This window comes from Dipodomys merriami, unplaced genomic scaffold, assembly GCF_024711535.1.
Source record: "Dipodomys merriami isolate MVZ:Mamm:240054 unplaced genomic scaffold, mDipMer1.0.p SCAF_2, whole genome shotgun sequence".
NCBI lineage: Eukaryota > Metazoa > Chordata > Mammalia > Rodentia > Heteromyidae > Dipodomys > Dipodomys merriami.
Window position 1 is genome coordinate 118,672,067 of NW_027203381.1, and position 15,162 is coordinate 118,687,228.

The 15,162-nt window shown below is 55.5% G+C and overlaps 1 protein-coding gene across 4 annotated transcripts in view; it reads left to right on the top strand.

The window, feature by feature from the left end:
* Nucleotides 1-1,358: 1,358 nt before the first annotated feature.
* The window catches only part of Igsf5 (immunoglobulin superfamily member 5), a 28,107-nt gene continuing 14,303 nt past the window's right edge, over nt 1,359-15,162 (top strand). The window contains exons 1-5 of one of the 4 annotated variants that reach the window (XM_070030723.1): nt 1,359-1,439; nt 2,112-2,298; nt 4,609-4,686; nt 6,006-6,323; nt 10,070-10,369. In XM_070030723.1, the coding sequence (XP_069886824.1) occupies nt 4,629-4,686; nt 6,006-6,323; nt 10,070-10,369 (676 nt within the window). In that variant the 5' untranslated portion in view covers nt 1,359-1,439; nt 2,112-2,298; nt 4,609-4,628. Of the gene's footprint in view, nt 1,440-2,064; nt 2,299-4,608; nt 4,695-6,005; nt 6,324-10,069; nt 10,370-15,162 lie in introns of those variants that run through there. The other 3 variants (XM_070030726.1, XM_070030724.1, XM_070030725.1) reach the window with 3 other exon arrangements.

The following is a 15,162-nucleotide window of genomic DNA, read 5'->3' on the forward strand; positions in this document are numbered from 1 at the left end:
TTCCCCTCTGGGAACAGATCTGCCCCAAAGAGGAGTCTACGGCCGCCTCAGATTTATGCTTCTTCTAGTCACATAAGAAAAGATCTTTAAAAAATTTTTAAATTATTTTTCCCCAGTAGTACTGGCGATTGAACTCTAGGCCTCATGCTTACTAGGTAAGTGTGTTTACTACTTGAGCGATGTCTCTAGTCCTTTTGCTTTTAGTTTGTTTTTTTAAGTTAGAATCTCCCTAGATTTCAGGGCCTGGGCCATGAACCTCAATCCTCCTACTTTTGATTCCCGAGTAGCAGGGAATTATAGACCTGTGCCACTATGCCCAGTCCCAGATAAAGTTCTGCTGGGTGCCAGTGGCGCATGCCTGTAATCTTAGCTACTCAGGAGGCTGAGATCTGAGGATCACAGTTCAAAGCCAGCCTGGGCAGGAAAGTCTGTGAGACTCTTATCTCCAATAAACCACTTAGAAAACCAGAAGTGGTGAGTGGTTCAAATGGTAGAGCACTAGCCTTGAGCTGAAGAGCACAGGGACAGCACCCAGGCCCAGAATTCAAGTCCCACAACTGACAAAAAAAAAGAAAGTTCTGAGAGGACCGTTTTCCTTCCTTCCCTTCCTCCCTCCCTCCCTCCCTCCCTCCCTCGCTTCCTCCCTCCCTCCCTCCCTCCCTCCCTCCCTCCCTCCCTCCCTTCCTTCCTTCCTTCCTTCCTTTCTTCCTTCCTTCCTTCCTTCCTTCCTTCCTTCCTTCCTTCCTTCCTTCCTTCCTTCCTTCCTTTATTTCTTTCTCTTTCTTGTTCTCTCTCTCTCCTCCTTCCCTCTCTCCCTCCTTTCTATTGGTTTTCTTTCTCTCTGTTTCTTTCTCTTTCTCTTTCCTCCTTCCATCTCTCCCTTCTGTTTCTTTTGTTTTGTTTTCCTCTCTCTTTCTTCATCCCTTCTTGTCTCCCTTTGGTTCTTTTTTACCCTTGAGGCTGCTGACTCTCAAACGTCTTCCACTTAGATCATCTTAAGACAAAGCCGGTGTTGGAGCAGTGGGCCTGCCGCTGCAGCTGGGAGGCAGGACTCCTCCCGCCTCCCCCCACGTGTTCCCTTGTAGGTCTTCCTTTACATGTGTGCTCTGCTCTTTCTTTTGGTGCCTAAAGTTAGGTCACTCCTTCCCTGTGCTTCCTCTCCATGGGAAACCACCGTAGACCTGTTCCCCTCTGTTCTCTCTCCTTGCAAGACTCTCTAGAAGTCCCTGGCTGCACCTGTCACCCAGGTAGCTGTGGGAGGGTGGGCAGTGCCAGGCTCTGAGGTCACTTCCTCACCCACTGCTGCGGCCACACCCCCTCGCCCTTCCCGATGTAATCTCTCTCTGCCATCCGTGTAGCTCCCTCACCGGTCACCCTGCTGTAGAGTGAGGCCCGGCCGGGCTGGCTGTCCCCAGGAAGCTCCCTTCTGCCTGAACCAGGTGGCGGTCTCCTGCCAGCAGCTCTTACCCCTAATAGGAGCCGATGCTCTGGCTCTGGGCACATTGACATGGGGGAGGCAGGCCGAGTCTCACCAGGAGCGGCCACAAAGCAGAGGAGTTGGTGCCGGTGCCGATCATCAGGATCTCTGCTGGACTTGGCCAGCACGTTCTGTCCAGCTCCTTGGCTGGCTTGGAGGGGTGCAGCGTAGCCCTGAGGAGGGCCAGGTGTGGAGGCTTCTGGCAGGTCTTATTCTTCAGGAGGCCCTGGCCCCCCCCCCCACTGCCCCCCCAAGGCTTCCGGTCCGAGCACACGGCCCCTAGGTCTTACTCTTCCTAAAGCCCCAGCCCTGTGGACGGGGCGGCCTGCCTGCCTGCCTGCCTGCCTGCCAGAGGAACCGGTTTCTCCAACCCCTGCTCTGCTGAAGGCAGGAGGAGCCGCCGAGGTCCAGGGAGGACAGCAGGCCAGTGTCTCCAGGCCTGCGGGTTGTAGTGGGGGGGCAGGTCAGGGCCTGCCAGGCTCCAGCCAGGGGAGCTGGGGCCTGGACGGCAGGAGCTGGGCTGGGCTCTGCGGACTTCCGGTGCCGCAGCTCCGTGGAGCTGGCTAATGTTTAATGGCGTTTGTCCCCTGCCCTGTGGCTGCGCTCACACCTCCCTACACCCCTATGTTGATAGCCTGGCCCGTGACACGGCACAGCCACGCTGGGAGGCACTTCCTGTTACCGGGGGAGAGCCTCGCTGCCAGGGCCCTGGCTGGCCACACGGAGCCGTGCCTGTGCCTGTGGAGACGGGACGGCGGCCAGGAGCCCGGCGGGACCCACGGCCTTCCTGCAGCCGTCCAGACAAAGTTCACCTGCCCCAGGTAGGTGAGCGCTCCGCGGGAGCGGCCCTCCGGGGCCCCGCACAGGAGGTTTTCCTCTGGTGAGCCTTTGCCAGGCCTCGCTGCACCTGAGGGTTCTGGGGGAGAGGCTGCTCTTGAGCTCAGGTGTTCCAGACAATTCCAGCCAGCCCTGGACACCTGCAGGACACCTGCAGGACACCAGGCCCTGCCAGGCTGGGGAGGGGTCTCCCGACTCTCCTGCCGCGATGTCACCGAGTCCTGTCCTTCTGCGGGCACCTCTGTCGATGCCTTCTCGAGACCCCAGAGGTGGCTTTGTTGGGGCAGGAAATGTGCAGGCCTCTCTGGGTGTTCTGACAAGGCTGTCCCCGGGGAGGGGGCATGTCCTGAGAGGGTGTGTGTGTGTGTGTCCCGTAGAGATATGTCCCCAGTAAAGGGGACGGGCCCCGAGGGGGCGTCATGCCAATGTGGCAGTCCCTGCCTCCCCCTGGGCGCTGTGTCCACACAGCTCGTCTGTGGGCCGTCTCGTCCCCGACCACGGGCTTCTGCCCTCTGGGAGCGTGGCTCGCGGCCGTCTCGGGGCGGGGGGGGGGAGGGCTCTCGTGGTGGTCTGCGGCTGCAGTGCGTGCCAGGGGCCTTGGACGGCATGCCGCCCCTGCAGCCTCACACGTTGGTCCACGAGCTGCGGTCGTCACTTCCGATCAAACACGCCCCTTCCGCAACCCGGTGGGCTCCGCGCTCTCTTCCTTCTCCCCCGAGCCCGGCATTCCAGGGGACGGCTGACGTGCCTTCCCGCTGGGCTGTGTCAACTGAGGCTTGAAAATTAGGAAATGATTTACCGGGTGCTGCGTCATCCTGGCTTCGGGTACACCCCAGAAGGCGGCACTTCACTCCCGCCTGGGCCTGGCTGCGCGGCTGACACGCTGCGGGACACGCCCACGCGTGGGTTTTGCCCAGTCTCTTTGGGGGTTGTCCCGAGGGCTGGATGCTTTGAGGGGTTCCATAGTCCTGCAGCACAGGAATTCAGCACAGGAATTGTGGACGGGAGTCGCTGCAGCGTGGGGCGTGTTCTGAAGCTTGCTCTCTGGAGGCCTGGCAAGTGCATAAGCGTTGCTGTCGTCTCACCAGCTGAAAGTGCTGGATAAGGAGCCGGAATGGGAAATGTGATGGCTTTGCCCCCCCCCCCCCAGCAGCCCTTGTTCCATCCAGTAGCTTGGAGATGCTCAGACCTGTGCGCGGGCAGTCTTACTCCACCCCGGGGTTGGCTGGGGGCCCCCCGTCCAGGCCCCAGCCCTGAATGTCCTGTCCACTAGAGACAAAACTCCACCCCAGGGCTCTGGTGGGACCTGGCACTGCCCGTTCTGGAGGGATGAGGTGGGACGGGCCTGCTGGTTACACACACGCGCGCATGCACACACACAGACACCCCTCCTGGAGCCCACAGCATTGCCTTGGGACAGGCCGCAGGGCATTTGGTGTTGAGCAAGGATGCCCTGGGCACCGCAGTGCTGGAACATGCTGGGGAGGACGGAGAGAGAGGAAGTAAGTGCAAGGGCTGCAGCGCCAGCGAGAGGATTGTCAAGAGAGGGGTTTAGAAGCAGGACGGGCTGAGTCCTGCCGACCTCTGGCTGGGCCTTGTTCTGCCTCCTCAGCCTCATCCTCACCCACTCGCCCTTGCTTTGCCCTATGCCCTCTCCGCAGTTCTGCAGTCATGGCCAACACAATCCCCCTCCTTCCCGCCTCCCGCCCCCCGGGGCCCTTGCACCCACCACTTCCTCTGTGGGGAAAGCCTTACAGAGACCTCATGTCATTCTCCTCACCAGGACCCTGCCCCTGAGCACCTGCCTGGCAGGATGGCCAGTCCCTCCTAACCACACATGCCCTTCCTCTCAACTCTTGCTCCTCTTCCTCTCTCCTCTTGCTCTTCTTCCTCTCTCCTCTTGCTACCTTCCTCTCTGAGATCCATCTGTTTGCCTGGTGGGCCGCCCCCCTCCCCCGTGAGGCTGTGAGCACCTGTGGGCAGAGTTTTCCGCAGAGGTAGATGGAGAGCCGTGGCCTACACGCAGCTTCTCAGCCAGCCTGCTCCGTCGCCGGGGACCTGGAGCTGGGTGGCTCCCCGTGTCTGTCTGCAGTGGCGGCCCTGGGATCAGGGGTCGCAGCGGCCCCCGCCTGCCTCCACCTCTGCTGCGGACCCAGCGGGTCTGGGTTGGCCCATGTGTGTGGTCCCGGAGCGGGACCTGGCGGTGAGCGCCGAGCTGCCTGGCACACCAGGAGCTGCCGGGTCCCGGGACCCGCTCCTCCGTGCTGGCTGTTACCTGCCTGCTTCTGTTCTAGGAGAGGAGGACCATGCAGAGATGGAGAGCAGCCGGAGAGGCGTCCTGGCTGTGCTGGGAGTCCTGGCTGGACTGGCAGGTAGGGAGGTACGTGTGTGTGTGTGTGCATGTATGCATGTACACATAGGTGCGTGCATCTGTGTGTATGTGTACACACATGTGTGCATGTGTGCACGCCTATGTGTGTGCAGAAACACGTGTGCATGCACATGTTGGGAAACCACGGCTGGAGGGGATGGAGGCTGCACGCCGTGAGGGCCTTCCTGACCCTCTGTCCGTCCGTCCGTCCCCATCCTGTGACTGCCTGCTTGGGCTCAGGTCCTTCCCTGCCTAGCTCTTCTCCAGGATGGCCCTCACTGCTCTGCACCAGCCCTGTCCTCCCCGGGGGCCTTCCCAGGGCTGTTCTACAAGCTGGCTTTTATCTCCTTCCTTTCTACCTATCTGGCTTTGCCAGCGCGGGCATGGCCGGCGCTTCCTGCCCCTGTGTGTCCAGGGTGGGGTCCCGTGTCCCCAGCACCACGCCCACACCCACCGGTGTGACACGTCCCACTCATCTTGTCACCTGCAGACACACGTAAGGTGTCAGGTGGGTGACCCAGGAGCCCTGCGGCCTGGGTCTCCCTCTGGGTTGGACTTTGCTGGACAGGAAGGGAACAGAGGATGGCGGTCCTGGTCACTGATGCCCCCGGGCACCAGCGTAACACTGCCTGGGCTGCCACCAAGGGACCTTTCTATCCTAGCACGGGGGCCACGGCCTCACACTGGGGACACAACGATTGTGTTGCATCTTCCTTACAGCCAGATGCCCCTCCTTGGCCTCGGCCTCCCCGCCCTGCCCCGTCCCCAGTCCCCAGTCCCCGGGCCGTCTATGTGTGCAGGTCACCAGGCTTGTGGTGGTGAAGAAAAGCCAGGAATGTAGCATGAGGAGGTCTGAGTTGGGGTCCCGTGTTCGTATCTTCGGCTGCCAGTCCCAGGCGTTGATGGCAGCCGGGACGGATAGCTCTGAAGCTCGGGGGGAACCGGGGCTGCCTCTCTCTAGCTTCTGCTGGCTGCTGGAAAACCTCAGCATTCCCTGGCTTGCAGGCGTAGCATTCGATCTCTGCCTGCATCTCCACACGGCATTCTCTGTGGGCTTCTTAGCTTTGCCCCTTCCCCCACCTTCCTGTCCTGTTCAGGTGACGGAGGAGCGGACATGGTGTCCTTCCTAAGGGCAGGTGAGTCCATCAATGGATGGGCAAAGACTCCTCTCAAAGGTCACATTCTGAGGAGGAGCTTTAGGGCAGGGTGTGGAGAGGGGGACCTGGAGCTGCAGTCCTGGGTGGGCCTCCGGGAGGTCACGGTTGGTAAACACGGAAGGGTTGGAGGCATTGTTGATTAGGAGGTGCATTCCTTTACCAGCTTCGGGGTCCGGGTATCAGATCGTAGAAGGTCCCCAGAACGTCACGGTCCTGAAGGGCTCGGAGGCCCGCTTCAACTGCACGGTGTCGCCGGGCTGGAAGCTCATCATGTGGGCCCTGAACGGCGTGGTGGTGCTGAGTGTCACGCCGCGGGAGCCCATCATCACCAACGACCGCTTCACCTCCGCCAGCTACGACCGCGGCGGGGACTTCGTCTCCGAGATGATCGTCCATGACGTGCAGCTCCGCGATGCGGGGCAGGTCCGCTGCAGCCTCCAGAGCAGCGACCTGGACGCCTCGGCCTTCCTGTCCGTCCAAGGTGAGGGCGCGGCCGGAGCCCGGGCCGGCAGGGGCCTTAAGGTGCTGTGCTGTGTAGTGAGGGCTCCCTGAGTCTTCCTTGAGGTGGTGGTAGGCTGTCATTGTTCTAAAGCAACTGATGCTTCCTTGTACCTTTGTCTGTCTCCTCCCTCCTTCCCTCACTCCTGTTATTCTGAACTAATGGTTGCCATTTGTTTGTCTGTCTCCTCCCTTCCTCTTTCCATCTTTCCACTCCTTTTATCTTCTTATTAGATTCTTAGACAGAGGTGGTATCACTTTCCCAGCTCATTGGCTCAAGCGTCTTGTAGACGCATACCTTGGCATTCCCTGGGTCCGGTTGCAGTCATGTTGGTGTGAACAATGGGAAGTTATCTCTCTTCCCATGGTGTTTTGTGTGATCCATAAGATTTCTTTGCCTGCAGCTTTGAAGCATGCTTTAACCTTTTTCTCTTCCTGGGAGAATTTCCTTAGTCTACCTTGTTTGGGCCACAGTGGTGGCAGTCCAAAGTTCACCAAAATATAGCAAGTCTTTCAGAGGAAGGGAAAGGGTCAACAAAATCTGTAATATTTGATTCCTTGCTTTTCTTGCTTTAAGGTATTTTTAAGGTGCTGAAGGTCACATTGCATAGTGAAAAAAGTTAAAGGATCTTATCACTTTGTAGTCTTTAATAGTGTACATATACACCATTTCTAGAAGCCCCAAGGCGAGTCCTGATCTCTGTGATTGCCTGTCTCACCAGAGACCACACTGTGCCGCTGACATTATTTCTTAAGCCTGTTCATTTACTCGCCTCAGCAAAATCTCCAACGATTCCATCTGTATTTTGTCTGCATTTGTATTGCTGTCTAATCAAACTGGATAACTTTTGGTGGAAGGACATGTCTAATTCCATTTGCATTTAAAAGATTTTTTTAAACTTCAAAATGTAGCTAGATGGATGGTTCTTTGCTTTTGGTGGCTTTAATTTTGTGTAGTTTAATGGTGGGTACAGTGATGATTTAGAAATAACCTTTTAAGTTTTCCAGAACTTTTGGCTAGTTTGCATGCTCAACTGTTTATTGTTATTTATTGTTATAATTGGAAAGAACGCAGGAAGAATCAAAGATGTGAATTCTGGCTTTGCATTCATCAACCAACCTTCTTTAATAGGAGACCCCCCCCCCACCAGATGGCTTCATTTCTTTGTCTTTTCAAATGAAGACAAGAGAGGTTTGGAGACATGGCTCAGTTAGTAGAGCACTACCAAAAAGCAAAAGCATCGGGTACTGAGTTTGGGTCTTGGTCTTGCACCAAGAGAAGAAAAGGAAAGAAAAGAAATAAAGTGAGGATGAGAGTTCATGGGGGACATGAATGAGGATGCTGTAAAGACTCATGTCCATCCATTCAGCTCATTGTATACCAGGTCCAGGCCGGTGTGGGGTGAGGCTTAGCAGCACAGGCCTTGGCCTGGCCGCCTGGTCTCATGCTCCAGTGTGGCCTCGGTCACAGCACCCGTGGACTCTGTGTCTTGGTGCTCTCCTCGGACAGCAGCTGGATGGAGCGTCTTTAGACTTGCACGGCTCCCAGCACGTACCACACGTGACCTGCACGAGTGATCGCACTCATTCCCAGCCAGACCGGGCCACTGTGCCAGCCAGTTTAGTGGGTCAAACAGACGAAGAGAGGAGCAGATCCTGTCCTCAGGACCCAACGGGAAGGGTGGATGTGACAAGGTGTGAGTATGAGGCATGGTCCAGATGCTGGCAGAGGCAGGGAGGAGAGACGCTCATTGGTAGCCTGGAGGGCTATCGATGGCAAATCCACAAAGAGAGGAAGAGGGAGAGACAGGCAGAGAAAGAGAGAATGAGAGAAAGAGAGATAAAGAGAGAGGAGGGGGCTCCTGGACGAGGGACATGGGAACCAAGGGCAGGACAATCATCGCTTTGCAAATCCGCAAAGCCACGCGGCATCTCAGTGTAGGGACTTGTCTGACCACCGCTAAGGTGCATTTCGTGTATGGTGATTGCTGTCACGTCAGATCCCAACGCAGCCTCTGGCCGTGTGAAAGCATCCTCGCTGGCCGGCTGAAGCGTCTCGGAGCTGGCGGGGCGTGCTGTCATGGGCCCTGATTCCACGGGGCTCCGGTGTCCTTAGAGCCACACGCGCCTCTGAGCCGCGGGGTCTCCTCGCGGAGGAGGAAATGCCCACGAGCTCCCCAGCCGTGAGTGCTTTCTCCTCCCCATAGATCAATGAGGAAGACGAGCACAGGTGACCAGCTCCAGCTGGAGTCACCGGAGTGCATGTGACCGCCGCGGCAGTCACATGCTGCTCACACTCCCAGACAGCCTTTACGGAAGCTGCTGGGGGAACGTTGGGGGTCTCGGGGTCCTCGGTGGTTCCGAAGAATGCAAAGGGTGCCCAGACAGCTGCAAACAGCAGCCCAAACCTGAGAGAAATACAATCTAGTCTCCAACTGAGACCCGAGAGCTCCCAGAGTTCAGCCATTTGCCTGAGGTGTCTCGGGAGCTGGAGGCCAGGGGGGCCCAGTCTTCAGTCCTTGGTCCTGCGTTCTTTCTGTTGTACTGGGCAGCTGCGGTTTCTTGTCGTTTGAATGTATCAATGCATTTGTATTTCACAAAGGCTGTGTCTGGGCTGGGGCTGGACTCCCAGGTTATTGTTTATATTATTTATATTAACAAAAATAATATTCTTTTCAAATGTATGAACGCCAGCAGAGGCAAAGGGATTCTTCTCTTTTTAAAAATTATATTTGTAGTGTCTTTAAGTGGCTGTAAAATCACCTTCTAAGTACAGTACATTTTGAGTAATGTCACCTCTTTCATTTTCCATTCCTCCCAATCCCACTCCTCCTTTCAAGCCTGTCCTGGGGCTTGAACTCAGGGCCTGGACACTATCCCTGAATCCCTTTTTACTCAAGGCTAGTGCTCTACCCCTTGAGCCATAGCACCACTTCTGTCTTTTTTGAGTAGTTTATTGGTGATAAGAGTCTCATGGACTTTCCTGTCCAAGCTGGTTTTGAACTGTGATCCTCAGCTCTCAGCCTTCTGAGTGGCATGAGCCACCAGCATCTAGCTGCAAGAGGATTCTTAACAAAAACAATAATTTATCTTGGTCAACAATTTGAACACCTCACTTGGGTTAGTCATTGATGCTAGATTTTACCTTGACCTTTTGTTTTAAATTTTGATTGAACTTGGAACTAGAAATATGTTCAGAGTAATTTAAAAAATGTTATGTTTTAAATTTGTGATATTCCCTCCCCCTCCAATAAAGAAAATAAATCTGACTGATGGAAATTACAGGAGGGGTTTGTTTCCCACAAGGCCCCAGGGTATCTCCTCCTCCCCTTGAAAAGAACATAGATTCTTTCCCTTTTCACTTTTGCTGCCAGGACAATCCAAGACAATTTTGAGGGCATATGCATCCACCATCGCCTTCTCCTATAATTATCTCCCCATGGGTCTGCATATATCCTCATTTTCTCTGGAATTTTCTATTTCCTGGTGAACAACCTCACCTTTCCCCAAGAACCTGGAAGGTTAAAAAAAAAAGAAAAAGAAAAAACACAGATCAAAACCTGAGCTGAGGTGTCCTGGGACAGACACAGCCTTTTGGGGTCCGGGGGGGGAGGGGCTTGGGAAGAATGTGATTTGAAGCAAAAATTAGTGGAAACATGGTGGAGAAAAGCTGACTGGGAGCGGTGCTGCCATGCCTCGTTGTCTCTCTTGTCTCTCTCTCTCCTTCAGTCATGGGAACCTTGAGCATCCCTGGCGATGACCTTGAGGTCACCGAGGATGAGCCCTGTAATGTCACCTGCCGAGCCCAGGGCTGGACCCCGCTCCCGGACATTACTTGGAGGGTTGGCGTCCCTGCCAGCCATTCCAGCTACTCCTCGTTCGCGGAGCCGGGGGCCGGTGGCGGTGTGGTGAGCGTCCTGGCGCTCCGGCCGCAGGGCAACGGGACGCTGACTTGCGTGGCTGCACTGAGGGCTCCGGAGGCCCACATGGCCGTCACCGTGAACCTCACGGTGGTCCCGCCGTCCCCTGGTAAGTGAAGGCCGGCCGCTGGCCGCATGCGGGTCACGGCCTCGACCTCTGCTTGCTCTGCGTCGGCTTGAGAAAGTCCTGCATGGCGTGGGGACCACAGGGCGCTGTGGGCTCGCCCACCCTTCCACCCGGAAGAGCTGCCTTTCCCCAGTTCCTCCATAGTGACCCCTCGGAAGCCTTGGTGATCAGGGCCACCAGGCTGCAGCCAAGTTCAGAGACAGACAGAGGGCGCATTTTAAACCTCTCTTTTCCTACCGTGAAGAAGCAAGTCCTAAAACATCGGGGAGATGTTCAGGTCCCCTTTGGTTTCCCCAGTCGTTGAAGACTTCCCATGCTTTGCTTTCCTCCAGCAGTTGAAAGTACCAAGCCTGGTATGTCATGTATGTGATCAAGTGGTAGAACTGGAAGGTTTAGATCCTTCAGAGGAATCTACTGCCAAGCCTCAGCCCAGAAGAGCTCAGACCGCAGCGCTCCCAGCAGCCTGTGCGCTTGGAGTCAGGGTGGGTGGGGCCTGCAGGGGTGGGGTGGGTGTCATCAGGGGCTGGATGTCTTCTCTTCCTCCCCTCCCTCTCCTCTCCTCCCCTCCCCTCCCCTCTCCTCTCCTTTCCTCTCCTTCTTTCCCTTCCTTTTCCTTCTCTTCCTTTCCCCCTTTTCCCTTTCCTCTCCTCCTCCTCTCTCGCCTCTCCCCTACTTTTTGTTTTTTGGAGCTGGAGATGTATGCAAAGCCTCATGTAAGCTAGGCAAGTGAGGTACCACTGCCACATCCCAGGAGATGTCCCTGTTATTTATTTACTTACTTGTTTGCTTGTTTGCTTTTTGAGCTAGGCTTGGGGCTTGAATCTAGAGCCTGGGTGCTGTTCCTGAGCCTTTACACTCAAGGCTAGCACTCTACTACTCGAGCCATAGCTCTACTTCTGGTGTTTTTGGGTGGTTCATTGGAGATAAGGGCTCATGGACTTTCCTACCTGGGCTGGTTTTGAACCTTGATCCTCAGATCTCTGCTTCTTGATTAGCTAAGACTAAGGTATGAGTCACTGGTACCTGGCTAGAAATGTACCTTTATCCCTTAGTCTCGAGAGTAAGGAAAGGGAGTTTCTGCATGAGTCATATTTTAATCAAGGTTGCATAGCGAAACCAGCAGAGCAGGGCTTAGAAGCTAAGAATAGCTTTTCTCTTGGTCCACACTGAAAATACCATGACTTAAAGTCTTTCAAAGTTCAGAACAAAGTTTATGGTCAAAGTAAAGAGTACTACTACTACAAACAACAACAATGAATAACAACAAACAGTACTCTATAGTGTGTACAATGTACTGTGTTAAATCCTCCTTGAATGTTCACTATATGCACCTCAACCCTGCTGTGGGTCTCTGTTGTGAGTCTGGGTGAAGGAGGGTGTGGTCTGGGGGTCTGTCCAGGTCTGTGGGACAGTCCTCTGCGGGGCCAGCCCTGGCAGACTGTCACCAGGACCTGCCCCCATCCCTGCCACCCACCGTGTGTGAGCAGTATGAGTCTCCTGTGGCTGCCGTGACAAACAGCACAGGCTGAGGAGCTTCAACTAGAGACGGGCCTCCTTGTGTTGGAGCTGGAGCTCGGGGTGGCAGGGGGCAGCTCCCCGGGGGCCCTGCCTCTCCCCTGGTTCCTGGAGGTCGTGTGGAGAAGCAGTGTGCGCAGATGCCGAGGTTCTCTGGGGCACTCAGGTTCCAGGACGCTCAGGGGTAGCTGTGGTAATGTCAGCCCTTTCCAGCTAGAGGCCTGTGGGCCCAGGCTTCTGTAGGTCAGGGATAATTTATTCCTGCCCATTATATTTAAGGGAATGTAGTTTAATCTGGCCCAGACTGCACACAAAGACCAAGTGAGAATCTTGCTTCTCTTTCTCCTGTTTATTTTGGGCATCTCTGCCCTCCCTCTCTCCCTCCCTCCCTTTTCCTTTTAGCCTGCTTTGGTTCCATCCATGTTAACCGTTCCTGTCATGATTCAGTTCCATGCTCAGCCAGACCAGTTTTGTCCGTGGGAGTCCTTGCTGGTTGGCTCAGGGATCCCTTTGACATTTTCCTATCAGTCATTAAACACTGGGCCTACTAGAATGTTCCAGCTTCATTTTACCCTCCCCTATCCCACCCTGGCATCAGCCCTCCAAGGCGCCAACCCCTCTTTGTCTTTAAGCTACTTAACTATAATAGAAGTTGGGTGCAGGCTTTGAAAGGGAAGATTGAAAAAAAAAAGTTCCATTAGCCCTAAATGGACTAAAATTGACTATTGACAGCACCATTTAACAAGGTAACGGCGCAGCCCTGCGACGGCTCGATCGAAATGGGGTTGAGGGATCGGCTTGCCCGCAAATTTCTTCTCCTGTAGGGGAAGGGCAAGGGGAGGCACCTTTAATTTCCCCAGATCAGGATCAGCGCAGTGGCGTTCTTCATAGACTAGGACCAGAGCCTTAATTGTGGCAGCTGGAGGCTGGGAAGGAAGGCTCTTTGGGTGGGCAGGCTGCAGTGAGTCTTGCTTTATTGGACTCATTTGGAAAAGGGTAATTCTTGTCTAAATTATTCATCAAGACCCAGAGCAGCGGGCGGCTGGCCACATGTTGCGTGTTTTATCCAAGTTGTATTAGCTGCAGACTTCAGCGCGGGCCTGGCTGGCAGAGCTGGCTGCTGAGCCAGTAGGGGACCAGCCGAGATCCTGGAAAGCTGCCAGTGGTCCAGGGTTTGTTAGGGATAGGGTGGGGCTCTGTCTGGCCATCTTTCTGGCCTGGGAGTGCAAGGAAGGAGCGCTTTCCTTTCTGGAAGGAAAGAAGAAAGAGATGGCAGTGTAGGAAGGCCCCTGGGGTCGGGGGGATGTTACAGCCAGAAAGTCTGCTTTGGTTTCTAGATCCACAGGCTCCTTTGCAGAGAAGCGTATTAGGAGATTTCAGAGCTGTGCTTTAAAAGATGGATTTTTCCCCCGTTGCATAATTCATGCCAAGGTAGAGCACCACAGGCAGCCATGGAGCTGGGGGCTGGCGGCGCCCCAGCTTGCTGTCCTGGCCCTCGGGGGCGGCCGGTGACCCCTGGGGTTCCTGGGACACTGGCATGGGTGTGGGCTGTGTAACGGGCGGTACAGATGCACTGTGGGGACCCACAGGCTCCTTGTGGGGTGTTGTGATTGCAGAGTGGAATGTGTTTTGTGGGAAGCGGCAATTTCGGGGTGGGGTGGGGTGTGGGAAGAGTGACCGGCTGACCTTCCTCCCTCACGCAGCACGGGGCTCTACGCTCCAGCCGCTCCTGGGGGCCCAGGGTTCTTCCTGGAAAAGGGGTGGGAGGGGAACAGAGCACTTCTCTCCTAGCCTGGTCAGAGTCACCATAGGTGACCAAATGCATGCCTTACACCAAACAAAATTTCTACAGTGTTCTACACATATGCAGATATAGACACATTTATTCCATATGCTGTATGGAACGGGGCCATATATATGTCTGATGTGTGTGTATAATTGAGTATGCACATTTGTTTACATGCACATGCTTATATACAGACACATGTTTGTGCATATCACACACACATGCATACACACTCCACATGCACACACATGTACATACATGGGATACATGAAATTAAAATTGCTACTAAAATTACTCATACTTACTCCTGAGGCTCTAGCACTACTAACTCGAGCCGCCTCACACACTAACACTCTGGGCCCCGCGGTGTTGGAGGGGATGTGTGAGCGGAAGTCTCCCCTAGGTGTGAGACTCTGGGGAAAACAGACTTCCGACAGAGAGAGCCGGCAAACGGAGCAGAGGAAGGAGCGACGTGGCCCACAAAGGCTTTGTGGTGGTCGGCGTTTGGCGACTGTTGTGGGAGGGAAGGGGGCACCTGTGGGTGGCTCTGCTGAACTGCTGAACTGCTGGCTGAGAGCAAGCGAGCGGAGGAGGCGTGCGCGAGACGCCTCCCCCCAGACTCAGTCGGGAGCCACAACGCCGTGGCCTCGCTTCCTGCCCGACGCTCCCACAGTGACACGGGGGTCTCTGTGGGCCGGAGGAAAGGTGGTCAGGTCCAGATCGGGTGGGGCACAGACTGCAGACGGCATATTTATCTCCAGCAGGAAAGGGAGGGCCAGTAAGTCAACACACGTGTGGTCTCCCACCTGCCCCTAATCATGGCCCCGGACAGTATTTACACACGCTAGCTTGTGAGCGTCCGCCTAACTGGGTTTTCAGTGACCACTGCACACTCCACCCTCCTCAGCTGGTTCAGCTGGCAAAGCAGGAATGCTTCACCAGGTGAGCCAGCGAAGGCTAAAGATAACACAGCGAGTAAACAGTGGCCGAGAGATTGGCGGGTTCCACCATGGCCAGCCCAGCGCCCGGGCAGTCAGAGGTTCCTTCAGCTGCAAGCCCTTGGTGGGGAACACGGTCGGCGCCATTCTGCCCCAGCGTGGAGAGGAACGTAGAGCGTCCTGTGACGTGTGGGCTGCCCAGGCAGCATTCCTACTTTGGCCACACACGGGGATTGGCCAAGCGTGGACCATCTTCCTCCTGAATCCGAATCTCTGGGGTGCCGCTTGAGACCCATGCCGGCATTGCTGGGGGTGGCCTTGAGCTGCACGTAGGAGGGCCTTCCAGATGGTTCTTGGGTCCTGCTGTCTGTCAAGTAAGGGAAAAGGCCCACTGGGCACTGGTGTGCCCAGATTCGCGGTGCCAGTCAGTGATCTGGCTTAGGCCGGAGAGGTGTGGTGTGGGAAGAGGATCAGTTTGCTCCTTTTTCCTTGTCTCTGCCCCAGCCCATCTCTGGGAGTCAGTGGGGAAGAGGAAA